The sequence below is a fragment of the Haemaphysalis longicornis genome, unplaced genomic scaffold (genome assembly GCF_048455015.1).
Source record: "Haemaphysalis longicornis isolate Haplotype H1 unplaced genomic scaffold, Haemaphysalis longicornis Haplotype H1 scaffold_10, whole genome shotgun sequence".
Lineage (NCBI taxonomy): Eukaryota > Metazoa > Arthropoda > Arachnida > Ixodida > Ixodidae > Haemaphysalis > Haemaphysalis longicornis.
The window spans coordinates 58,370,028-58,397,140 of NW_027526204.1; the positions used below are offsets into that span (position 1 = coordinate 58,370,028).

General features: G+C 45.6%; 1 protein-coding gene across 4 annotated transcripts in view; it reads right to left on the bottom strand.

The window, feature by feature from the left end:
- The window catches only part of LOC144158607 (salivary peroxidase/catechol oxidase-like), a 63,868-nt gene that overhangs the window by 15,821 nt on the left and 20,934 nt on the right, over positions 1-27,113 (bottom strand). For 3 of the 4 annotated variants that reach the window (XM_077689617.1, XM_077689614.1, XM_077689616.1), the window contains exons 6-10: positions 26,685-26,879; positions 16,673-16,813; positions 13,243-13,344; positions 7,128-7,238; positions 4,971-5,106 (exon numbers count right to left, since the gene is read on the bottom strand). In XM_077689617.1, the coding sequence (XP_077545743.1) occupies positions 4,971-5,106; positions 7,128-7,238; positions 13,243-13,344; positions 16,673-16,813; positions 26,685-26,879 (685 nt within the window). The remainder of the gene's footprint in view (positions 1-4,970; positions 5,107-7,127; positions 7,239-13,242; positions 13,345-16,672; positions 16,814-26,684; positions 26,880-27,113) is intronic. The other variant, XM_077689618.1, reaches the window with a different exon arrangement.

Consider the following 27,113-nt stretch of genomic DNA (forward strand, 5'->3'; position numbering starts at 1 on the left):
TACATGGTTGTGCAACAGCCCTAAACGGCCTGTTTTGCGCACCTACAAATAAAATATTTTGCTTTTCCTTAAAGGGAGCGACAACCGATTTTTGTCGCGTATATATTCTCTAGCTCATATGAAAGCAAGTGTTTTACATAGCCCGGTACCTACAAGCACTTTCTAAGCTAATTGGCGGAAATAATTTTAATTTGGCAGCAAACTTCCTGAAATCAGAAGGGTGGCGGTTCGTAGTGTGGAAACTTGACACTACAATATGTGTCCCTGTCACGTGGCCTGCAAACCTGGCAGCTACTGCAACTGCTGAAACGTTGATTTACGTATTGAAAATCTTTTAACACAAGTATTTAAACAAGGTTAAATGGTATATGTATGTCTAAACATTATTTTGAAAATTTTAAAGACACGCCGCCCGCCGTCACTGGGTTGCTCTCACTGTGGCTAACTGAGCCTCCGTGCGCGGAATCAACGGCAGCGTTCAGTAAACAGACCCAGTGAAGGAGCTTTGACGATTCTGCCTGAGTCAGGGGCGTTTGTTCTGGCAAAATATTTGATTTCAGTTTCCAAATACGCCAACGGTAGCTTAAAAAAAATTCCCCGCATTTCCCCGAGGGGAAGAATGTGAAAGTGCGAATGCACGAGTTGAATTTGCGCGGTTCGGTAATGTTCGCGAAAGAGAGATCACACACACACACAGACAACTACAAAGAAAGAAAGATGCATTTATTCACAGACACCTATTTGTGTTGTCGTTGTACTTGATTGCTAGAGTGGATCTCAGCTTTGAAATTTCGTGTCAGTACTCCTTTAAGCGGATGCATTAGCCCTTCTCACGCCCGATTCCTGGCCAATCCCCCACGTGGGTATGTGCCATGTCAGCGGCCAGGCAGCGCGCGCCCATCTCCCCCCGTTGCCAACAAGACGAGGAGATTCCTGGCCAATCCCCCACGTGGGTATGCTATGCGGACATCGCCGGTGGACGCAGGTTCAGGGTCGCTTAAGAAGTGCATTCGCACTTAAAAAAAACGTCGCGCCCGGGGACAATCGAGCTTCCCACCTCCACAACGTGAAGCCAGATTCTACCTATCGTCTATCCTAACAGATGGCGCATTCGTGAAAAATAGACCGTTGCATTAAAAAAACATGTAAAGGAACAGGAAAGCCTGCGATTCAAACTTTTTCTAGCTGGGGACAAGTTTTTAAATATCGTTTTTCATTTCGCATACAAACAAAAATATGGTGAGGAGCTACTCTATGTCATGGTTGCCAGCATTATTTTTGGGAGGGACACATAGGGCTCGTAGGTCTAAAAATTTCGATTTAAAAAGTTCTAGGGGGTTATCAGCAAAACCGTTTCTCGTCAAGGTGCTTTAAGTGATGCCCTTTTATTTGGAATAGAGAATATATACTCGACAAAAATTGGTTGTCTGTCCCTTTAAAACTTGAAAAATAAGGTTGCCTGTATTTTTTTTTTACTATAACACAGAATGCGACGTTCTTGCGACGGTTGAGCTCAATAAGACCAGTGGTGTTTGGCACATTGATGTTTAAAAGCCCACTCACATATTGTTGCAACACGACGTACAGAATAAAACGGCAGATGAAATTTCCAAACCAAAGAATTACGTGTGTTCGAAGAATGTATACAGCTTGTCGAAGTTCACCTTTGCAACAACTTGTATAGACTGAAAGGATAGAGGAATATTCCAAGTCCAAGCACTACGTGTGTTCAAATCGTGCGTACAGCTTGCTGAAGTTTGCATCAAGCGGTTATAGTGGACCGTCATCCATTTCCAAGAACTGAAATTTGCTCTGTGCGAATAGCATATACCTTCGGAGTGTTATTACAGCATCCTGGCAACAGCGGAAAAAAAAGACGCAGACGATGCGTAAACGGCCCACCACGCAGTTGTGTCCCTTTTACGCCTCTATGACGTGCTCCTTTGCGTTGTTCAAGGAAAGATAAGACCGTTAGTTCTTCAGTACGAGAACATTATAATTTATTTGTCTTGTTTTCAATGGTCGTTTTGTTTTAATCTTGAAAATGGCGTGAACGTGGCTTATCACCATCCCGATCAAAAACCGATTGGCGGATTTTTTCCCTCCGCATTATCACACTTTCTAATTTTATATTTTCATAAGAAATAAGTGCCAATATGAAGACTTTTTCTTAGCAAAACTATCGAAGGCATCAGAGAAAATCTGGTATACCGATCATTCAAGGCGCATAAATCTGTATACCAAGAGAAAATCACCGCTACACAAAAAAAGCAATATGCTCACACTAACGCGTAAGACTTGAAGGTAGCGAAGCTGTACGCAATCTTCACGGCCATCACGACGGTTTAAGTCCACGATTGTAGTCGATTTGCTTCTCCTTCGCTGCCGCAACGACTCTACCATTGTGGCTATTAGTGTGAGCTACCTTTATTTTTTGGAAGTGATAGTCATTGGACATCACCGTGGAGGGGCATGCGCTATGACTGTCCTTCTTGTGCTAAACAATTATTGACTTGGTTACGGCGAACGCTATGGTCTTTCTCGCTCTGAGTAAGTGTTGCCACTATTACGGTGAACGTTGGAGTTTTTTTTGCCAATTTTCGACAATTTCCTCAAGTGGGTATTCCTGGGTTGACAAACGCGCACTAGGGTCGATGGGCGCTCGCCGCGAGGCACCCCCTCATGAGCAATCGGTATGTTCTTGGTTTTTTTCACCCGCCTAGCTATCGCCGTGATCTTCTTAATCGCCTTAGGTGGGTATACATGGTTTGAAAAACGTGTGCCGAAGACGCTGGTCCGTCTTTGCAAAGCACGCACACAAGAGCGCTGGACATTTCCTTGGTTTTTTAACAGCCTGGCGGTCGCCGCAAAGTACGCGCTCACATCTGCTCTGTCGGCATTTTCTTGGAACTTTTAACTGCGGACGGGAAATCCTATAATTTGCTAAACATCTTTGCCGTTAAAAAAAGCCATAGCATGCACTTTCACTCTGCAACATCGTCAGAAAAAGATATACCGTACTGCCACAGAGCTTCTTGAAAGCGCTCGGACGCATTTCGCGGCGACATTGTTCTGGTGAGAATGGGGGTGACAATAAAAACTCAGCTAAACTGGAGATTCCTGTGACGGCTACTACAATCAAATAACAACTACCCAGGCCAGCACGCCCTATTGACGTCCCGCAATAAGCCGACACAATGGTTTTTGCTTTCACCCGCTTTTATACCTAAATAAACCTGGTATGTGTCATCAAGGTGTCTCACATGCAAGTGAATGAGGATTCCAAAGGTTCCATTAAATAACCATAAAGAAAATCAGTCGCAATAAGTAAAGAAATGTCCTGTCTTATGATTTTATAAAGCAATCGTCCTAATGAATCCAGAAGACTTCGTCGGAATATCGAACTTTAGTGTTGCCAAGACAACCACAGAGCGCGCTAGTTTTTATGACGTTGGATGATTAGTCTACTCACAACGTTAGCACTTAATAAAATGCGATTATGGTCATTAATAAATTGAGCCCACCGAAGCCAAGGGAGAATTTTGTCGCGCTGAATGTGGCCTGCCTAAAAATGGTTCCTTCGTACACGACAGTTTATGTGATCTCAACCCTCACAGCTTAATATACTGCGTTTTCCCACCATGCAAACCACGATCATAACGAAAGTGTTACATTACACACCGGCACGTTAAATGGTTTTATGGCATTGAAGTTCCGACAGTAACAGTGTGGTAACGAAGGTAGGAGCTCATAGTGTATTTAGGGCAGGCGTAACATGGTTTACGGGAGGAAACTGAACATATTCGATTTTTTGAGGCAGCTCTACTTCATACACAATCTCACGCAAAAATGTGGCGATGCTGTACTTCATTTTCGCACTCATGCAACCTCTTCCAGAATTGTTCCTGAGATCTTGCCTTGCGATTTCCTTTCCCTTCTGCTTTTTCCTGGTGTGTTTGTAATTGACTTTGTTCCCAAAGTGGAGACCATAATTTCAGCCAAGAATATCGTTGCTTAGCGATCAATTGAAACTTTTAGTAGCAACTATCTCTACTCCCATGACGTTTCGAAAAACGTATCAATAAAAAAATGCCCGGATTCGATAGTTTTTTTTTATGCACATACTTGTATTGCTACAAGACGACAATTTTTCAGACCACCGCAACATCTTTGACAAGCTGTGCATTCCATCACGCACGCGTATCGTGGGTATTCTCGCTCCACTAAGTGCAGCATTTAAGGTTTGTATCGAATTCGCGAACCGGCGCACAGAAATCCAAATCTTTATCCTAGCACATGACCCATAGCGCATTTGTGAAAGTGATGCCCTAAATGTTTGTTTTCGTTTACACATGTTTTTTGAGCATCATGTTCTTCATCATGTACTTATGTAAAAATTAAAACCATGGCACCACACAAGTCGCATAATTCTCATTTAGTTTATAGAGAACCGGAAAACGAAGAGAAATAATATTTTCATTCACAGCGAGAGGGCGGCGCTGCTTCCTCCCCGAAGTCGCTGAGGAGTAAGGCGGTCCACTGGGCAAAGTGGTACACGTCTACAGTATAACTTCACCGCAAAGAACCAACACGAAGACATCGTGGTCATCCTCTTTGTCTTCCTTTGTACCATGTCTTTTGCGCTGACTTGATACTACGAAAGGTTACGAGTGTTGCTAGGGATGATGGGCGTCGAGAATATACCGACAACAGGGTCTCAAACAACGGAACGAACACTATTGCCGATATAGACCAAAATGTGAACTTTTGTCCAAGGTTATGATAGAATACGCTACCCCGGGAAACGCCAAACAGCATTGGTGTTTGTTATATTTGTGCCGATAAAAATGACTTGTTATTACAATTACATAGCATTGGAATCGTGCAGTATGTGACGACAGAGATTTTCTACCACGCTTTCCTGACGAAAAATTTTTGACGACATCGTCTAAACAAGCCCACGTTCTTACTTCGTGACTTGAAACAGCATCTCGTCGTCCCAGTGAGGGTTGATGCCAGCCAGCTTGCGCGCAATGCGGTTGTGTTCTCTTATCCAGAGAGTCGCCAGGGCCAGAATGCCTTTCTGCTGATTGACTCGGGCGTCACCTTGACAAAAACACACGTGACAAACATTGACTGTGTATGTGCTCCGTTCGCTGGAAATGTCATCGAAAGACAATAGACTTCTGCCGCCCCTACCACGGAACTGCCTCTCTTCTCTCCAGCGCCTATCTCTCACGCTGTTCGTCTGTCATTACGGTGTAGGTTTTCAAATTTCAATTCAATATGGCCGTGTTCCAATGCTCGCGAGCCATCTATGGGTACCTTTTGTCACGGTTGGACTTGGAATGCCGCAACTAGGTACAACCACGGGCGCGAGTTGTTTTTTGCATTTTGGAGGTACATTATTCTTTTCTACGCATATTTTTTTTATTTTTTATCGCACATAACACGCGCGTCTATAGTAAATAAAATACCAGTGCCTAGTACTAGTTATGCATTGATGTTTTGCCGTAAATGTGATTAATGATTTCTTTTTGCTCAACAATGTTGACAAGTACGCAGTGTGGTACCAGATTGAGCATTTAGGAAAGGTTTTGCCCATATAAATTACTTCTCCAAGCACTATTTGGCCTGTTGCCCGAGTGGCTCATTCGAGACAGCTGCGTCGTCTTTGGCTACGTGAAACTATTGTCGTTAAAACTGCACACGTTTTTCTTTATCTCCGGTCACCGAAGTTCTTACTGAAACGCGCAAGTTTTTATCGGAATAAGTACTCCCGCTTGTAATCTGACGCGCACGGCACCGACATAAAATGTTGTGTTAATAAAGCGCATATATTACTTTTAGTTGTTGCTGCGCAATTTTCAGAATGAGTGTTACGTGCGTTTAAACCAAAAAGCAATTTTAGAATACTACAGCAGAAAATAAACAACCTATTTGTATTGGTAGTGGAAGTTTTGTGTTTATGGCAAATACAAAAAGACGCAGGGGTTTATTGAAGTGCATAAGAGTCTTACATAAGTAAAACCACTACAGACATGGGTTCCAAAGTCACTGACAGTACAAAACCCTCGATGAGTTAATGCAGAGGTAAGAAGTGCAAAAAACATTGCCAGCCACCGTGCAACAATATTCTAAAACAATAAAAAGGGTGAAATAATTTCAAGTAAACGAATAAAAACACTTATTTAAAGTTTACCTACACAGAATCAGAAACAGAGGACTCCAGTTCTGAAATACTGAACGAATGTTCACAACACGGAGAAACCGAGAGAAACACGGTTTCTCTCGGTCCTCTAAACATGCTGACATAACATTTTTCCGCGAACTTTTTTTTGTTGTTAAGCAATGCGTCTCAGCTTCGTCAAAATTCAGACACCGGTGCTCATATTTCCTCTTTATGTATTTGACTTGCTTAATGGCTAGCAACCAAAATAGTATACTGAAATTTCGCGTGATTGGGCGAATGGGTTAATCTTGTTTTCAAAGCTACTATTGACCATTGCATAAAAAACGCCGAGAAGAACGCCCAGGATGCCGTACTGGTAAAAGCACGATGCAGCACATCATCAGGAGTTTTTGACGTGCTTCCTACGCTGTTCATAAGAGCTTTATTACTTTATGTTTTTGGATACGTGTGTTACCCATAACGTTGCACCATTTATGAACCAGAATCAATTGTGCATCCATAGTTCAATATTTTAGTTATCATTCAGCTGCGTTTTTATTCTAGTTTGTCTGTACTTTTTGTAGTTTGATAAATATTTTTATAGAAGTTATTTACTCGTGCAACTTCCTTTACCTCCAAATCATAACAAATATTTGTGTGCTTTGTGGTTCTAAGTGTCGGAAAAGCACTCGAACAATTCAATGGTTGCCACGCCCTGCAGATAAAAACAGACTTTATTACTGTTGTTCAAACCACCAACAGGGCAGAATCTGGCATCTTCTGGCCTCATAACCGCGAGTATTGCCAGTGCTTTTGGTGCCAAAGAAATGCATTTATTTCTTCCCCGTAGCAGCTCTTCAGAGTGCAGGTAACCATTCGGTGAAACTCCACGCCCATTGTTAAGAACTCTACCAGTGAAGGGGACTCTTCAAAATAATGCATGGAGAGTGCTTACCAGCATACGCACATAATGCACCCTCGTCGGGGTGGCTGCAGTTGTCCTCATCAGGTGACAGGCTGTCCGGCAAGTACTCAATGCCTCCAATCTCCCGGCTCAACATCATGCCTGTGTTAAACAGCGAGACTTTTTTCAAAACAGTTCGTTTATTTTTGCAGTGCACTCCCTTTTATCTTCTCAGATCGGCCTCCAGTATGGGCACCAACCTGTGCCCATACTAATCGAGACAGCGCCTACTCATGCACGCACATAAGCAGCCACTGAGGCGTAAATGCAAAAAAATATTTAGCAAGCACTACGCTGAAGGGCTGGTTCAATATTTTACTGCTGTGTTATAACGGGAATACAGGTGACATCCTTAGGATAGCAATAAAAGTGCTTGCTCTTACAAGCTTTTCTAGGTTTGAACGCATTCGAACTAATATAACGCATTATTTTCTCCTTGCATGTTGGAAATGTGGGAGGATTAAACTAAAGTTTTAGGTGGCGTAATTGGGGATTATTTAGCAAAGATCCAGAATAAGGGGAACGGGGTGTCAGAAGTTTATACAAAAGTGTAAATGTATAAAATGAAAAAATTAGATGTAACGTGCCCGCCTTCCCTTGCATTGTGAAGAACATAGTTGTCAATGCGGCCATGTTCGGTATCTATTTTAAGCTGTTATTTATAAACGACACGTGGCCCTGCATTTATGTCCTAACGCGGTTCGAAAACCCCCAAAACTCAAAGTACCTTGCTTCGCCGAGAAGCCACGTTTAACACGTCTACATCCCTAAAATCAGTTTTCTACATGGCGAGGGTGCGCCTGTTCTCTCATGACGTCGCTATCACCGATTCCTTATTGCCTGCGCCATCGGGCGTTCAGCGACACACGTTCTAGGCACACCTTTATCAAGCAAGGAGCACTAGCAGCCATGGCGTACGGAAGAGCTTTCATGTGGCACGAAGGCGGCCCTTGCACCATTCCCGACCATTCAGACATGTACAAAATTGTATTTTCAAAACAAACATAAGCCTTGGTTGTAGGAACCTACCTCCCTTACAAGCTGGACTTCAAGTATTTTTATTTGTTCCCACTCTTTGGAGCATCGGCCATTTTTGTAACTATTGCTTCGTCGCGCCGTCAATACCTGATTTTACTCTAACGAGGCATATTTCTGTAGCACTTGGGCTTTTTTGATTGCTTTTGAAAGAACAATGGCACTTCAGGCCGTGCTTGCAATGACGTCGGGTGCATAAAATGTGAAAGTTCGGCGAATTATCCAAGTCAGCATGACAAAAAGTAAAGCAGGGAGCAAACCATCCTTGTTGTAACGGACCTAAATGCTTTTACAAATTTTGTCGTCTGCCTGGTTATAAATTCATCTGATTCATCTGAATTCATCACTAATTCATATGAAAGCCTAATTGACCTATTTGCAACGAACATGGCCAAAAATTGTTTAGAGTCCGGAGTGATAGCTGCGAACTTGGGTGACCACTTGCCTATCTTTAAGTTCCTGGAATGTGACCAGGTTTCTAAGCGGGTTCGGCACTCGGACAGTTTTCTTATTCAAGAAATTAGTGGTAGGACGTTAGCCGACTGTCGCGGTAAAATAGGAAATATTGATTGGACTTCGGTCCATCGTTGCCAATTCGCTAATTAAGCCTACGATACCTTTATGCGTATTTTTGTAACTGTATATGAGGAATGTTTTCGGTTCAGGAAGGTTAGAGCGTCCGACAAGAAACGGAAGCCGTGGATTTCGGATGAATGTCTGAGAGCGATTCGCGAGAAAAACGCGTTGTATCGTAAGTTTCTTAAAACAAGGGATTCCACTGACTTCTCTGCTTTTAAAAAGTATAGAAATCAAGTGATAAAGTTATGGAGAAATACGAAAAATGCATACTTCGAAGGTCTGTTCTCAGAAATGAGCCGTCGCAGTAATTTATTATGGCGTGAAATAAACAAGTTATTAAACCCTAACGCTTACAATAACGATGAGCTTGAGTTAACGCTAGGTAATAAACTACAGAAAGGAAAAGAATTAGCCAATAAGTTTAATGATTACTTCACACCCTTAGTAACAAGCCATCACAATGAAGAAGCAATTTCGTTTTTAAACACACCCAACGCACACACGGCTTTTTTCAACCAACCACTCCCGGAGAAGTTTATACTGCCTTTATGTCATTGAAAAACAGTAAGGCACGTGATATAAACGGCATCCAAATAAGACCGATTAAGTTCGTGCTTGATCTTTTGTTACCGGTTCTTACCCACATTTTTAATCTTAGTTTCTCCACAGGTATATTTCCTGAAAAAAATGTAGCATGCAAAACTAGTAGTTTTATTTAAGTCCGGAAACAAAAACGAGCTATCAAATTACCGTCCAATTTCGGTGCTACCTGCTATATCCAAAGGATTAGAAAAAAATTATTTGTAAGCGCATTACCTCATTTTGTGAACAAGACTGCGTTATATCGGCGCAACAGTTTGGATTCAGGCAAGGAATGTCGACAGAGTTAGCTTTGTTGGCGCAAAAAGAATTAATTTTGAACGGCTTTGAGGATAAAATATTAACATTAGGTATCTTTGTCGATTTCTCAAAAGCATTTGACCGGATCAACCATTTAACTCTATTTGCTAAACTGCAACACTACGGAATTCGCGGCGTTTCACTTGACCTTTTACGTTCGTATCTAATGCATAGAAAGCAATGTATTTCAATTAAATCTGAACAATCGACGATGCAAAGAATACCGCAAGGTGTTCTGCAGGGAAGTGTTCTTGGTCAAATTTTGTTTAATATTTGCATAAATGATATTGTCAATATTACTAAGCATGCTCATTTCATAGTTTATGCCGATGATACAAGTATGTTTCTACAGTATAGCGATATTAATTATCTCGAAAATCTAGCAAATGATGCCTTGAGTAAATTATTAAAAGGGAGTAAAATCAATTTCATGGAAATAAATGCAGTGAAAACAAAAGCTCTTCTATTTACGCCCCCGCAAAAATGTATTAACCAAGATATTGCAATTTATCTTGGATCCGAGAACATACAGTTGTCGACAGAAGTTCAAACTTTGGGGGTAATTTTTAATATGCATTTAACTTGGGATGACCATATTGAGATTTCTGGCCAGGACGTGAGGTGTATTGGGCAAATTACGACAGGTGTTACCATCCAAGATTAAGCTTTTAATTTATCATGCATTATTTTACTCTCACTTAAGTTATTGTTCTCTTGTATGGGGAACAACATCACGAACCAACATACACAAGCTAGGTGTACTGCTGAAAAGTGCAATCCGAAATATAGCTAACGTACCATATGATGCGCATACCTACGAAATTTTTTGCAGCCTTAATGTAGTACCGATTCAGCATTTATATGAAACTAACCTCATGCTCAAATGCACACAATTTTTCAAATATAACAACAAAGCCTTTATAGACCTGTGTAACCTAAATAAGCTAACTCTATACTCGGGGACAACTTTCTGTGGCAATGTAGTCAAGGCTACGGAGCCGGACCACGCCTTTTCACTGCGCACCTGGAAGTAGTTCAACAAACATAGTTAGCTGGCGGTAACCTCAGCATTTCAAAAATATTTAGTTCTTAAGTTTTAGACTTGCATTGATAATTCCACTAATGCTAGCAGAATATATGAAACAGAGATCATTTTTTTTATATTTTCGGATATTTTTGGTTGCGGCTGTCGCCGCTGGCGTCACAACGGTTCCCTCCCGGAAAAAAAAAACATGGTGTTTTTGTTGACGGCTTTCAGCAGCTCGCAACTTCATTCTCCGCATAAGATTTGCAAAGCTTTGCTATCTGAACAAACGAAGCGAGTGGTTTACAAAGTGCACGCCGAAGTCAGACTGATGCAACCGGGACTCTCCGCCGTTTTCGCAACCCGTTCGGTTTGCCAGTTTCCCGGCGTAAGCGAGCGTGCGCTAAGCATGTGTGCATGCTGCTCTCTCGGTATACCGCGACCGCGCTATGTAAGTACGCCGCACATGCCGGTGCTGCTGCCCAATAGAAGAGTTTGGAGATCGGTGCATTCCGTCAAAACTGCTGCGTTTACAAAATTCACTTCTTTTGTGAACAATACAGAGTCGACAGTCTGTCTGAGTTCTCCAGTTCACGGCCGCTTGGGCCGTGTCCAGTCAAAGCGTTGGCCTGTGTTTACAAACAAATGAAGCGTGTGGAAGGAGACGTTAATGTCACTGCATGCTCGGTGGTGGTGTTTCAGCGCACTGAACTACGGAGCTTATGCGAAGAAATGAACTGTATCAAATGCGTATGGGTCACGCCGAAACTGAAACCGAAACTCGTTTATTGGGAACTACTTTGCGCAGTAACACAGAGCAGTTAGCTTCCTCCTCCCCCTCCCTCTGTAGCTTTCGCTCCATTGCCACAGAAAGTTGTCCACAAGTATATTACCGTATAGCTTGAGGGAGAGAAACATGTGGTCACAACCTTTCTCGCGTACGAACTACGGATTTTCAAAATTGCAGTATCGTGTGCCGTGTTTATTAAAAAAATTACACAGAATTGGCCTAGATTTAAGTAGTATCTCGAGGAAACGATTGAAATCGCATATGATTAAAAATAGAGGCCTTGCCTAAAACTAGCAAAAAGTTATCTTTTGTGTGTTTGTCATTGGCTGGTATTTCGGCGTTTCAAGCCTATATACCTGTGACTCGGGCTGCGGCCTATGTAACTTTGTATAATTTCAAACACCCAATTTTCTCTGGTTGATATTTTGCGAAATATTGCTGTGCATTATATATAATGTATGTGCTTTTCAATTCTGCCCTTAGTGTGCAAAGCCTAGCATCGATGACGTATCTGTATCTGTACTATCTGTCACATGTTTGTTGTAGTTTTGCTGTATTTTTTGTATCTATGAAAGAGAGTCCATACGCTGTACCTGTACACGTTTGTTGTAGTTTTACGGTATTTTTTGTATCTATGAAAGAGAATCCATACGCTGCACCCGTTGCCAAGACAACGGGGCAAGACCTCGTCAAGCTGCTGTACTGCGGCTTTTTGTTCTTGTCTCAGCACTCTTTTATGAAAAGATAGCTAAATAAAAGGTTGATTGATTGATTGAAAAAAAAATCTGTCATGCCTTTGTAGATGTATGTGCGCCTGAAGCGGTTTTCATTCACAGAAAATAAGGTAGGACTTACTCCAACAACAATTTTATTCCTACATCCGCGCGTAAGTACGCATGCTCTCTTAGACTTCGTTTCGTTGTACACACCGTTACTGTTGGGCGAGTGGTTGAGCAAATTTTGTACTCTTTTATAATGTCTTTTATGAATCCAGTATACTCGAAAAGTAAACGCATTGTTGAGTAGAATGCTTTTCGCACCGCTCGCGTATTCCTCGCCCGAAGGCGCCCACCTTCATTATTAAAACCCGTCTATTTTACTGCCTATCACATATTGAGCAAGCAAGATACGCCATGCACACAAAATAATTGTGACTTCGAGACATGGCAATCGCATGCCGTAACCAGAACATATTGCCAGCGGACTTCAGCGCTTGAAATAAATCAGATAAATTAGAGTTTTGTCAACAGCCTCCTTTTACGCCTCTCTGCAATGTGGGGCAAAAGCCCGATTTAAGCACAAAACGTTTTCTATATGCAGGCACAGAAATTCCCTACATAGAGTGATGTTATGGGTTTTTAACTTGCCGATGTTGATAATTTCAATAGCCTAGGTGGTTCATTCCGGGAAAAAACCAAATGGCCAGTTTGTGAAAACATTGAAGACCTATCCTTTGTAACCTATTTTAAATGTATTCTGTTTCAGGTGTTTTTATATTCGATCTACTGCTTTCCTGTACCCCCTCCCTACTTGTGCCGAGCTTTCAACAAGCTGAATCTATGAATCAAATAAATGAAATTTTCTCTAACCTCTGCCCCAAGCATTAGTACTGAAAGAAAGTACCAAGAAGGGTTACAAAGCAAACAGGCTACAGGGTATTTAAACACGTGGAGTAAAATTATGTGAACATTCAATACATCCAATTCCCCCAAAACATACTACACAAGCTATAAATATCCACTTGGAAAATCATGCGACCAATCGTTACGTGACATTACCGTCTTCAAATTTTCGCGTGGCTCGAGAAACGTTTTCGTTATGACCGTACACCAAAGAAAGGTCCGCGTAGGAAGTTTGTTGGTTCATCTGGTCGACAACGCCTGCGTATAAACGATTAAGACATGTTACCATAAGCACAACACCTGTTGCCCGGCAGGACTGACAAGTTCACATCCCCTTTACAAGCCGCAATTTGCGCGCTGCAAATTCAGTGTTCGAAGTGTACGGTTTTCGGAGTCCAGCTAACGTTCAAGACAATTATTTTTTGTGCGTGGGTACTTAGCAAACGTTGGCAGTGCGTTAAACCATGCGGCAGCAGCTTCTTTTCGAATCAGAAGAAAGCAAAGAACACGAACAAACGTAAAATTATAGATCGTGCGATGACGCCTAAATCACAATTTGGTGCATTTGGTCGTCGTAATTGGCATGTCGCGTAGATAAGGGCGCGCCTTGCGGCAAGAGAGAGACTTGCAACCTTTGAATACACTTGTACACCGTATGCTTCGCCCCTCCCCAGGTTTCACATTAGTGGAGATGGCCCGGTTTTCGTGTGCCCCCCTAGTTACCACCATACTTTCTCACTACATACACTTTTCTTAAAACAGGACATAAACATAAAATACAACCCGATTTTATTTGAAAGGACACGCTTTTGGTAATCAGTTCAGATCTACAGCCATAAAAGTAATTTAGCGAAAGAAAAAACGCGAGAAATACTGCTAAAATTTCGCTACACTCACGCAATGGGCGCAGAAGAGACGTATTATGGCCCTGCACTAAAGACATCTTTACCAGTGTGCTAACAGCACGTTGGCATTCAAGTAGTACGAGATCAAAGGGAACTAGAGGCCCCACTGCAATTGCCCAGGTATGTTTTTGGCGGTGGCAGTCGCTTTTATAATCCCAAGTAATCTTTTGTCTTCAAGGTTCTATTACTCCGGTAAGGCTTTCCAAGTAACGCCTTACAAGAATTGTTTGGAGGTCGTGCCCCTATAAATAAACAAGGTGTCCTCCACAAATGATAAACATTTGAAATATTCTCCATTTACTGCTATTCTCAAGTTATTACAAGCCAACTGCCGTCTACCTGCGTTAGACATACTGAAAGAAATTTCCTGCGATTGTTTTCTTCTGCCCGACATAACTTCTAATGAACTCCATCCTTCCTGCACAATGTCAATAGGTATTTATTCAAGGCATTTTTTTGTTGCTTCCGGTCTCACGAGCAGTGTTTACGTATTCTCTAGTCCGTGTTCTCGCGGGGTTTCTATGAAAGCGGCCGTGTTTATTGAATAAATGCTTTTTTAGTTGTCTAGAAATTCCAACTGGATAATCATATGACCACCCGCCGATTTCTCCAGTACCAAGCGAATTACTTGCATGCAAATGATTCTTGAGTCGCCATTTCTAAATCAATGTTCTTCCTTGGGTTGTTTGAAATGGACGCTGCCGCGTACATGGGCGCCTATAACATTAAGAGAGTAGGCTGATGTGTCTATAGCTCGTAAGGCCGTTGACATCTCGACATTCCGAATTGAAATTTGGTTGGCGTTTTTGAGTCTAGTGGTACCTCTACTTTTGCAGCTGCGAAAGAATCGTTCTGCTCTATTTCTAACAAGACCAACGCCACGTTAATTCTGTGGTTATTCCTCCTTGATTTGCTGTTTTTCTTTTTATTGCTTGCTCCACCTATTAACGTTCTCTTTACTAACTCCTGGAACCTTGCGAACCAAGCTAGTCCATTCGAAACTATCTTCGCCTAGTGTTGCTAGAACATGATTCTGCTTAGTATATTTTCGACATCACAGTCTCACCCATGTTGTTCGTTACGTTACTAGCTTCACCGGTCAGTGTATACATTCCACATCCACTAATGCAAGCTTCTTCTTTGATGCCTTTAAGATACCAGCTCCTGCTACAGACTCTCGCTGCGGTCCTGTTGTAGGTACGGCATTTTTGGACGTCTGCTGTAGGTCGTGCGTCACGAAGGCGTAGGAACAGGTTACCAGACATACCGGCGGACTGGCAGAAACCTGTTTTCTTACCCACCAGTAGATGGCGCAGTGGTCTAGCAGGGGCTGGTTTCTCTGCCTCCGGATAAACGGAAAAGAGGGCCTACAGATGATGTTTAGCTGCGTATTCCTTGCGCGAACCACATAATTTCCGCAGAGACGGCGCTGCCGTTCTCAGGCGAGTGACAGTTCACGTTCGAGCTGACACAAGAGACCACAGCTCCACAGCTCCGCTGTTTCTGCTCATTTCACACTGGCTGGAACTGCGTTTGTTTGTTCAGTTATCTGGTTCGTCAACTACGGCTATTTCATTGTACATTTCGTTCATGACTGTCTTATGTCCAGCATACCTCAAAACGCTCTTCCTGTTTTAAAATAGCGCAACAGCCTCCTTCCTCGTTTCTTTTTCTCATATCTGCTACTGATGAATCTGAAATTTTTCTGACCCACCACGCTGTCGTCCCGTACGTGTGCACTACCACCCTCCACTCCGGTTGAGACAGAAAGTTTGTTATAAAGCCAGCAGTCTAGTCGTGCGCCCTGTCGCTAATAAATACAGAGTTTGCTTAGATTTCTATTCATTATTTTTTATCCTTTCTCTGAATAAACCTACGCTAATTCTTTTCCTCCCCTTCGCGTGGTCACGGCTCTCAACCTCGGCTTGCACTTTACTACCGTTCACAGTATCGAAGTTGACCCTAAAGTAAAGCCTACTTTATTACCCGTTTCACCCTTGAGTTTCTTATGTTCCTTTTCTGTTCCTCATTCCTTGTAAAACTTGTTCAATATTCACAGCAGAATTTTCTCCTCCAATATAGCCAATGTGTTGCCTTGAATTTTTCGCCCAGCTGTTACAAATTTTCTCACAATACGCACAACGACCTGCTTCGCTTCTATTTTTCTGTTTAAGTCAGCATTTGATCTCGATCACTGTCGTGTCCTAATCTTTTCGCTTATTCATTGCTCATTCATCATCCTAGCAGAAGATCCCACCATCATGATGTCCGAACCTAGATGCTGGTACAGTGCTGCAATAGTTTTAGGTTAAATCCTCTATTCGGCTTGGTCCCAACGGCCTTCGCGTCTCGCCAGTCTGGGGAAGTCCTCCACATTTATCACTGTCTCCCTGTGCCTACCCAAGCTCGTTATTTTCTCAATGCATCAGGAACACAAAAACGCGTGATATGCTATACTCTGAACAAATTACTTGTTTTAACTCACATAATCTTATATTGTCTTTCTGACCGTCCAGTGCTGCTCATAAACAGTAGTACTGTAGACTATCAGTTCAATACTAGCAGATCCAAACATATCACTTCTGTCCAAATATCAGTCACCAATGTAATACGTAAATGCAGCACTGCATTAACCGCTGCTGGAAGGCATTAAAAAAATTATACGAGTGGAGATACTGTACCTCGTCCGCACTGAACGCAAGGTTCTGTTCGCTTGATTCCAATCAGCGTGGTGTTGTACTGTCCGTAAAAATAGTCGTTTTCGGGAACAGGAATGGGAAAGCAACGATCTCCTTGAAGACATGGGGGGTTTGGACCCGGTCCTGCATTATTGCGACTCATTGAGAGGCACACTCTACCACCTCACATACGATTTCATGAGGTGTACCATGCTTCATACAATTCAATGGTGTCTGTGTATACAAAGAGTTGTTGATGAATCGGCTGCTTCCTTCTGCTCTAACTAAACAGCACAGTTGTGTTCGTAACCATCAAAGAAAACAACATTAAATTGTTTGTGAAACTTGGTTGTAAAAACCTGTGCCCTTTACATTGAGCACCCCTGCCTACCTATTAAAAACCACTAAATTCACAGGAAGTAAGCCATTGCACACGCTTTGCCAAAAATATATATTGAGGGGTCAGACCTGACGCCTTAACTTTGCTTGAAACGTTTTGACCACACTTTATGAAATTAAAGAAAACAATATTAAATTGTTTGTGAAAATTGGTTGTAAAAATCTGTGCCCTCTACACTGAGCACCCCTGCCTCCCTATTAAAAACCACTAAATTCACAGGAAGTAAGCCATTGCACACGCTTTGCCAAAAATATATATTGAGGGGTCGGACCTGACGCCTTAACTTTGCTTGAAACTTTTTTGACCACACTCTATGAAATTTTCGTCTCATGCTCGTAGGATGGACCTTTCGCACGTATGATGCAGATAGGAAGTGAAGAGCGTGCCTTTTATTCAAGACATCGAGAATAAATATTTTTATTTATCCAGCAGAGGCTGATGTGTCGGCCTCGCCCCGCGGAAGGCGGCACTAGTCCGGGATGCCTTGACTTCGTCCAGCTGTACGTGCTCGGGTCACCAGTTTAAGCTGGATTTCCGGGTCCGGGCTTGCCAGGGAAGCCCTCCACTGATCAAAGGTGGGGTTGGGAAGTTGGGGAAGTCTGGAGTTCGTTGGCAGTCCCATATGATGTGGCAGAGGGTGCCAGGCTGGGGACAGTAAGCGCAGAGGGAAGGTTGTTGGGTGGGGAAGATGAGGTAGAGGTGGGTAGGAGGTGGGTAGGTATTTGTCTGGAGACGCCGCCAAGTTATAGCTCCCTCTCTGGAGAGGCGCCAGTGTGGTGGTAGGAGGCTGCGGCGAGTTTACTTGTAATGGGAGAGAATGTTTGTGTAGCCGCTCAGTAGTGGGGTTGATCTTGACGGGGTAGACACTGGCCACCGTCGGCAATGGCTCGCTGTATCAAATCGCGAGCCACGGCATGAGCCGCTTCATGGCCGGGGATGGCGGCATGTCCAGGAGCCCAGACGATGCAGATATCAGGGATTGTCGAGCAGTTTTGGCGGATGAGTATTGCTGATAATGAAATGCGGCCAATCTGGTAGTTTCGGCAGGCTGTCTGCGAATCGGTGAGGATAGTAACTGGTTCAGGGCGGGAAGTGGCGGCCAGGGTAATGGCTATTTCTTTGGCGACATCGATTCAGGTTGTTCTAGTAGTAGCGGTATTGATGCATCGGCCAGTATGTGTAACTACACATGCTACGTGGCGGGCGCGCCCAGGGTAGGGGTAGCATCTGTGTACAGGGCGCTGTGGTTGTTCCCGTATCGCTCAGTAAGGGTTCGAGCCCGAGAAGACCGGCGCCCAATGTGGTAGTTGGCGTGCATAGTTGGATGGATTGGGGCCACTCGGATGCAATCTCGCAGGGCTAGAGGGACGCGTTTTTTTTTGTTCCCTCGGGGGTAGCGGGCGGTGTCCTAATGCTTTAAGGGCTTGTTGACCTGTGGGAGTAAATTGCGGGCGCCGTAGTTGAGCTGAAGGATGGGCTTCTTGCAGCCCTTCCCACGTGTTGTGAACTCCGAAAGCAAGTAGTTTTTGGGTCGCAGTGGCAGTGGGGAGGCCAAGCGCAGTTTTGTACGCTTGGCGAATCATGATATTGTGTCGAGCCTTTTCCGTTGTATTGAGAGCGAGGTATGGGGCTCCATAGTTAATGCTGCTAATAAGCATAGCTTGCACTATCTTAGCACACAAGACGCAATGCTGCTCATCCAACAAGACCTGCTCGAGAACCCCAGCAAGGTCGACTGCAGAGCGATTCTTGCACTGGACATCAAGAGTGCATTCGACAACGTTTCGCATGCCGCTATACTATCACAAATCGAACAGCTCGGACTGGGAAAACGCACCTACAATTACGTAGGAGCATTCCTCACCGACAGAACAGCAAGTCTCCACGTTGGGCACCTCCAACTAGAAGAACGGAAGCTGGGAAGTACCGGCGCACCGCAAGGAGCCGTTATTTCCCCTTTCTTATTTATTCTCGTGATGATGCCGGTGGCCAAGCGACTATCCCGCCTTCCACACGTCCGACACACGATCTATGCGGATGATATAACGCTATGGATGGCGGGGGGCAACACTGGTCACATAGAAGCGTCGCTACAGGAAGCGATACAACAAATCGAAGAAGGCCTGCGGGGGACGGGACTTCGATGCTCGCCACAAAAATCTGAGCTTCTGATCCTCCCACCTCTCGGATACTGGTGTAAACCATCCGCTGCAGATGCAGTCAATGTAACGCTGCAAACAGAGGACGGGCCAGAGCCAAGGTCCTGATCGAAACTCACGCAGACGACTCGCAAGCAGTCTATGTCGACGCAGCCAAACACCACTGCAAACCGGATATATTTGTACTGGCAATTATCCGGGCAACGGACGGCCAGACGATCAACGCGTGCAGCATACGTGCCACGTCGGCGGAGCAGGCGGAGGAAGCCACCATCGCCTTGGCTCTCAGATGCCGACCGGAAGTAACCACGATACTCAGCGATTCTCGCTCAGCCATCACCCACTACAGCAGAGGGTACACTGGAGCCCCGGCTGCCAAGATACTACCCAATGTCAAAACCACCACCACACACCTAAGATGGTTTCCAGCCCACACGGGGACCGTCTCTGGACGCTTCGCCAACCGTAACGAGGAAGCGGACGCCGTCGTGCGTGAGCTCGCGTGCCGCACGACGCCCCCCGCCCCTCGGAAGCGGAAGAAACGACCACAGCTAACTTGGAACCACTCATGGAATTCGGAGAGATACTCGGCTGGTACCGGGAGACCCGCCCACAACTACCCACGCCTCATCCAGGTTTAAGCAGAAGAGAAGGTGTCCTTCTACGACAACTACAAACCAGGACTGTCCTCACACCGGCACTCGCTCGACATGTGAACCCCGGATTGTTTGCGAGTGTAATGTGCAGTGCGTGCGGGGACGGACCGGCTACCTTAGCCCACTTGATGTGGGGGTGTGGTGTTCCCGTGCAGGGGAATACCTGGGACTCGTTTCCACCGGACATTGAACAGTGCGTCACGTCGCCCCATCAGGCGACGCAACTCCAAGCTATCCAGCGGCTCGATGCTGCGCTGACCCGGCAGAGGCGAACGGAGACTCCTCCTAGTAGCCAATGATGAGTCAGGCAACATAGAGGTCTAGCGAGACAGAGGGGTGGCGAAGCCCTGCGCGGCATGACCCACTCCCTCACACGCCGGATAGTGATAATAAAGTCTTGTTCTCTCTCTCTCTGTACTGTATCGTGCTATTTAAGGCCCTGACGGCCATGGGAGATGCGTTGCAGAAGGTCCATAAGTTGCGACAGGGTTTAAATGTACCGGGGAAATTTTGTGCAGTCCAGAGCCGTTTTTGGCTATTGTGAGACCCAACACCCGCAGTTGCGGGACGTTCGGGACTGGCTGCCCTGCAATGGCCAGCTGAGGTTCAGGTAAACCTCGAACGGATTTGTGAGAAGGCTGAGAGTGGAGCGTCAGCAAAGCCGATTTTTTGGGTGTGAACTGGAGGCCTCGTGTCTGGAGGTAGTGAAAGGTAACGGTAAACGCTTGCTGCAAGGCATCTTGCAGTTTCCAATGGAGGCAGTAGGCGTCCAGACGGAAGGTCATCTGCATATAGCTCGTGTTTAATGTGGAGAATTGACTGCAATTTCGATGGGAGGTCCTTCATGGCTATCCTAAATAACAGTGGCGAGATTACCGAGCCTTGGGGCGTACCTTTCGCTTGAATCGCAAAAGCGGACGATCGAAGATATCCAATACCGATTGTCGCAGTACGGCCCCTTAAGAAGGCCCTGACGTATTCATACATGCGCTCTCCACATCCGAGAGATGCGAGTCCTGCAAGTATTGCTTTGTGTTAAACGTTATCGAAAGAACCCTTGATGTCCAGAGTGAGTATGCAGCGCTTGTGTGATGACGTGAGGCGATCAATAATGTCCGGATTAAGTTAACATCTTGGTGATGAAATAATAATCGTGTACAGGTATCGGTTCGCGAATAATGATTTTTCGAAGTATCACTAGTATCACCTCAAAATTACTTGCACTATTCTTCAAGCAGTGACCTCGAGCAGGTTAGTAACAATCTCTGTGGTACATATATGAATTTACCAACATCCTTAGTAGTGATTTCGTTGCCGCTTTCACAAATAGCTTGCAGAAATACATTTTCGAAGTACGTAGGAAGGGCAAAGAGTACTGCACACTTTTTTCTCGATATCTGAAGCCTTTAGAAAGAAAACAAAACGATTAATATATTGTAAACGCCGACTGTAACGAAGGTGGCACGAACGTTATTATCCGGCCATTTCCAGGGGGTTCTATACTAAAGGCTACTTGCCACCTGCTTGCCCGTGGGGACGCGCCAATGCCACCTCCTTCGACCACATAATCCTTCCGACTCTTCACCGTTCAGACTGTTATCCCTATCAGCATCTACAAAGCTATCCGTCCTTGCCGGAGGCCTTCTGTCCTATCGCCCATAGCAAGATTCCCTAATAACTCTGTAGTCTCAGACTCCTTGTCTGTTCCTCACAACTCAGTAAAAGCTCGTTAATTCGAACTCGAAGGGGACCACAACATCGTTCGAATTAGGCGGAGTTTGAATTAGCGGGCGGCAGCTAAAATGAATGGACATCGCGCCACACCGCGCGGGCACAGCACAAACAAAAACTGGTTGATTCCTCTTTCATAGGAATCAGTAAAACACGAAAGTTAAATGTGCAGCGAAATCTGAAGCTGAGCATGTTTTGCGGGTTAGCGGCTGTCTTGCGGGTGTGCTTGGTGATCGACGTCCTGCTGGCGGGTCGCTTCGGAAAAGGTGTACTCGCGTCATTTCCGTGACGGATATGACACCAGTGAAATCTTGGTGTATCCCGGCATAAAACGCTTTCGTGTTAAAATATAAAACCTCAAAACGAACAACCGTAATTAAAACGCACTCTAGTACTAAAGGTTGCTTCCCCGCAAGAAGACCCTCTGTACGGGGGTGCACCCTTGGCAGGTTGCTTGCTTCGTTGCACTGGCATCACTTTCGTGACGGATATGACGTCGGCAAAATCTTCGTGTATGCGGGAATAAAACACTTTCGTTTTAAAAGTCACCTTTTGAGTCTTAATCACTAATTAGGCGTTACTACGCGTTTGTTGCGCACTCCACGTGATCGCTGTCCCAGACCACCGAGCGCGGAACAAAGGAAAACTGCAACGGCATGCGCCGGAGTACCGGCACCGGTGTCCCAGCGCCCGCTGTGGAAGCGAAGTAAGCTGTCGCAGCAGCTTAGCCCGTGCGCTACGCTTTTGATTTTCTGTTTCGTTTTTTCGCATTCCCAGTAAGTTTGGCTTGTTTTAGATTTGCAACACAATGTAATCACTCTGGGAAGACTTCCTCTGCGAGAAGCGATGGAAATCAGGGGATCCCAGGTCGAATTAACCGTTCTGGATTACGGGGCATTCTAATTATAACGAGTTAGTTGCAATATACAGGGCTGTGCCGGGACCGGGGCGTCAGTTCGAATTGACTGTACGTTCGAATTAAGCGAGTCCTAGTTTACGAGCTTTTACGGTATATAATTCCTAAAACTCGGGGTGATGGAGAGATATATTGTCACGAAGACAAGGACGATGCAGTTGTGTTGAATGAGAAACACGTTTATTGGAGCGAACTTGTGCTCCCCTAACAACTCAAAAGAATGCAGAGGCGGCGAAGCAGCGGTCAACAAAGTGACTTGCACAGGCGAGTGTCGTCGAATCGAATGCCCCGGCGTCCGCACTGCAGGCTTTTTATCTTTTAGCGCGCGTGGTTCTCGAAACGTCGATTCGCATCGAGAACATAGTAGATCCAAGAAGATTATTCTGGGCTGTTCACGTTAGATCGGAATGCTCTCCCTATCACAACAGATAACACATGCGGCACAGAAAGAAAGAATGGAACACGCGCTTCCCTTGGCGTAGAGATAACACAGACCGGCGCAGCCTGGCGGTAAAAGCAAAACACAAATAAACAAACCCAATGTATGGTTCGCGGCATTACCCCCCCCTCTAAGAGTGCATCGACCCGATGCTAACATAAGCGACAGTCCGAACAAATGAAAATAAAAGCTCGTCATCGTCCGTAGAAAGGTTTTAAGCGAACCACGTGGTCGACTTCAGGCCGCGTGCGTCGTCGTGATGTGCCGGAGTCACCATCGGGGATCACTTCGTAGGTAAGTTGGCCAACACGTCGTAGAATCTGGTAGGGTCCGAAATACCGTCGCAGGAGCTTCTCACTGAGTCCGCGTCGTCGGATGGGAGTCCAAACCCACACACGATCCCCTGGTTGGTACTCGGCGTCTCGGCGTCGGAGGTTGTAGCGGCCCGCATTCACCAGCTGCTGGTGCGTTATACGAACTCAAGCGAGCTGGCGGGCCTCCTCCGCACGTTGAAGATATCCGTGGACGTCGGCGTTGAGGTCGTCGTCTTCTACGTGCGGAAGCATGGCGTCGAGCATCGTAGTCGGCCTTCTACCGTAGACAAGCTCGAACGGCGTCAGCTGTGTCGTCTCCTGGATAGCCGTGTTGTACGCAAACGTGACATACGGGAGCACTTCGTCCCACGTCTTATGTTCAACGTCAACGTACATTGACAGCATATCTGCGATTGTCTTGTTCAGACGTTCTGTTAGTCCGTTCGTTTGGGGGTGGTACGCCGTCGTTCTTCGGTGATCCGTGTTGCTGTAGCGTAATACTCCTTGCATCAGCTCCGCAGTAAATGCCGTTCCGCGGTCTGTGATTAGGACTTCCGGGGCTCCATGTCGCAGCACAACTTGGCTTATAAAGAACTTCGCCACTTCTTGTGCAGTCCCCCTCGGAAGAGCGGCGGTCTCTGCGTAGCGCGTCATGTAGTCTGTCGCTACGACAATCCACTTGTTCTGTGATCGTGACGTAGGGAACGGGCCTAAAAGGTCCATTCCAATCTGTTGAAATGGTCTCGATGGGACGGCGATCGGTTGCAGAAGTCCGGCGGGTCTTGTCGGCGGCGTTTTTCGTCGCTGGCAGTCACGGCAGCTCCGGACGTAGTGGGTGACGTCAGAGGTAAGGCCGGGATCCGCGTGCTGCCAAAGTCGTTCGCATTGGCCGCGCCAACAAAGTTGCGGTCATACTGCTTAGCACGCATCTCGAGGGCTTTCTCAATGGTGCTGGCTTCGGTAACGAATTCGGCGACAGTTTTGGGCGGATTTCGGACAAGTCCGGCAAACAGTTCCTCCTTCACTCCGCGCATTAAGAACCGCAACTTCTTTTCTTCCGTCATTTCGGGATCCGCGCGGCGAAATAGCTGCTTCATCTCCTCAACGAAGATCAAGACGCCTTCATTGGGGTGTTGCGTGCGCGTTTCCAACAAAAGGGCGGCTCTTTCTTTCCGCACGACGGTAGTGAAGGTCTTAGTGAACTCGCTTTTGAACTGAGCCCAGTTTGTCAAGGAGCTCTCGTGGTTCTCGAACCAAGTGCGAGCCGAATCTTCCAAGTAAAAGAAAACATGCCGGAACGTTTCTGCGTCGTCCCACCTGTTGAATTTCCGGACGCGCTCCAGTTTCTCCAACCATTCTTCTGGGTCTTCTGCGGGGGATCCTCGGAATGATGGCGGTTCCCGTGGCTGCTGCAGAACGACAGGAGGATTGGCTTGGTTGAGCATGGTGCTGGTTGCGACGTCTTTCTTCTTCGTCTTCTCCGGTAGTAGACCGAACTCGGGTGGTAAATCTCGCACGCGGAGGCTGGCTCTTGTTGGACTGGCTTGGCGGCTTCCAGAGGTTGTAGTGGGCATGAAGGGTGCGTACCCCGCACCTCCACCAGATGTCACGAAGACAAGGACGATGCAGTTGTGTTGAATGAGAAACACGTTTATTGGAGCGAACTTGTGCTCCCCTAACAACTCAAAAGAATGCAGAGGCGGCGAAGCAGCGGTCAACAAAGTGACTTGCACAGGCGAGTGTCGTCGAATCGAATGCCCCGGCGTCCGCACTGCAGGCTTTTTATCTTTTAGCGCGCGTGGTTCTCGAAACGTCGATTCGCATCGAGAACATAGTAGATCCAAGAAGATTATTCTGGGCTGTTCACGTTAGATCGGAATGCTCTCCCTATCACAACAGATAACACATGCGGCACAGAAAGAAAGAATGGAACACGCGCTTCCCTTGGCGTAGAGATAACACAGACCGGCGCAGCCTGGCGGTAAAAGCAAAACACAAATAAACAAACCCAATGTATGGTTCGCGGCATTATAAAAGAGAGTCGACTACGCTATCTCAGACGTTCCGTTGATGTCACCAACTTGCGGAGCACGGTCTAGATGGCGCTACAAATGGTCACTGTCTAAGGAGGGGCCTTAGCCCTACCCAGCGTTCGCCGCGCGCTAGCGCTTGATGTAACCGCCGGGCACGACGGCGGGACGGAGTCTGGGTGAATTTTCGTCTGCTTTAGCGACGGTTGTTTTGGGCTTGTTTTAGCACACTTGCGCATTCGTTGCGCGCCTACTGCACATGGCTTATAGAGCTTGTTCGACCGCGCCTACTGGGTAACCGGTACCTGATGAAATGACGTTGTCTTAGGTCGAAGATACGTAAAGGATTGGGAAAGCAGCCCGTACACACACCTAGGTATCAGTACGTGTTAAAATCATTAATTACACGCAAAACAAATACGCAATCACTCTGATGACGGAATATAGGTATTCATCTGTCTTGGCTGTTCGCTTTACAACGTCTGTATTTTCACAAACCGGGTCATCAAACCAGGTTGTTCAACAATATGCATGTGGCGTTATACGCTGTCGGCATATATAAGACCACAGAACCGCACAGTAAGAGCGAAAATCGAACCGTAAGTGCCGGTGTGGATTAAAATAAAGATTGAGTTTGATATTTTTCGGTCACTTTATCACGCAGGCAGCGCCTTTCTATAGTCGTAAAAAAGTGCAGCCGTTCATGTCAGGTGTCTAAATATAAATATGCGTCATTGCCATCGTCGTCATAAGATTTCATCTTCGATCTCCCGGATGAAATCGATATCTTTCAGCCGGAATTGATTACGTCTCACTAAACGCTCCCTGATAAGGAATAAGCCATGCTCACATATGCGGCGGTGTGCGATCACCCGCGCCGCTCATTGCGGCCGCGAACTGGGATTTATATTCCGCACGCGTAGGCATGTCTAGAGATTGCACACACAGTTCGACATGTTTAGAGACAGATGTCGCGGCGAAAGAAAACAAGCAGCTAGGGAGAGCGAACAAGGGGAGAGCACAGTACAAAGGCACAACGACGGGATGCGGTGCTAAAAAAGAAAAGAGCAAAGTTCAAAATGGGCGTCCGGCGCGGCGGGGAACATTAGTGTACAACACAAAGGATTTTTCCTTGGCCACAGTCGGCGCTTTTCTTTAGCCTACTCCGTGCCCTTGCTTGTTTCTTTATAGCTTGCAAGCTGTAGTATTCTGAGTAAGACAGCCTATTTCAGATGATCTTGTACTTCGTTACGTGTGACGTGAGGATTTTTTTGCGCCTTGCTGCTGTGTACTATGAGAAAGCAACAACCTCAAATAATATTAGACAAACTGCTCGTCAAACTATATTGTAACATGAGGAGCACGCTCACCAAGGTCGATGGGCAGCGCTGACAGCTTAACACCGGTGAGATGCGATATGTCGTGTGTCAGGAACTGGCCGAACAGCACCGCCATATTTGTAAAGCGAGGGTCAACGCTGCGGTTCTCGTAGTGCACCGTCGTCGACACAAGCCGGGTACTCGGTAGAGGCCTCCCAGTCACAGAAACACGTATAGAGGAAACACCTGCAGTCGGTCGCTCATTAACAAACGTTAGGCGCCCTGATACACAGACAGCTGTGTTTATTTTATCTCTTTCACTCTTAACTTCATTTCCTTCTTAGGAATACCATGAATATTGTCACGAAGGCAAAGAGGACGCAGCTGTCTTGAAGTAAAAACACGCCGTTTGGAGATAACTTGTGCTCCCCTAACAACTCAAAGAATACACAAGCGGCGAAGCAACAGTCAACAATGTGA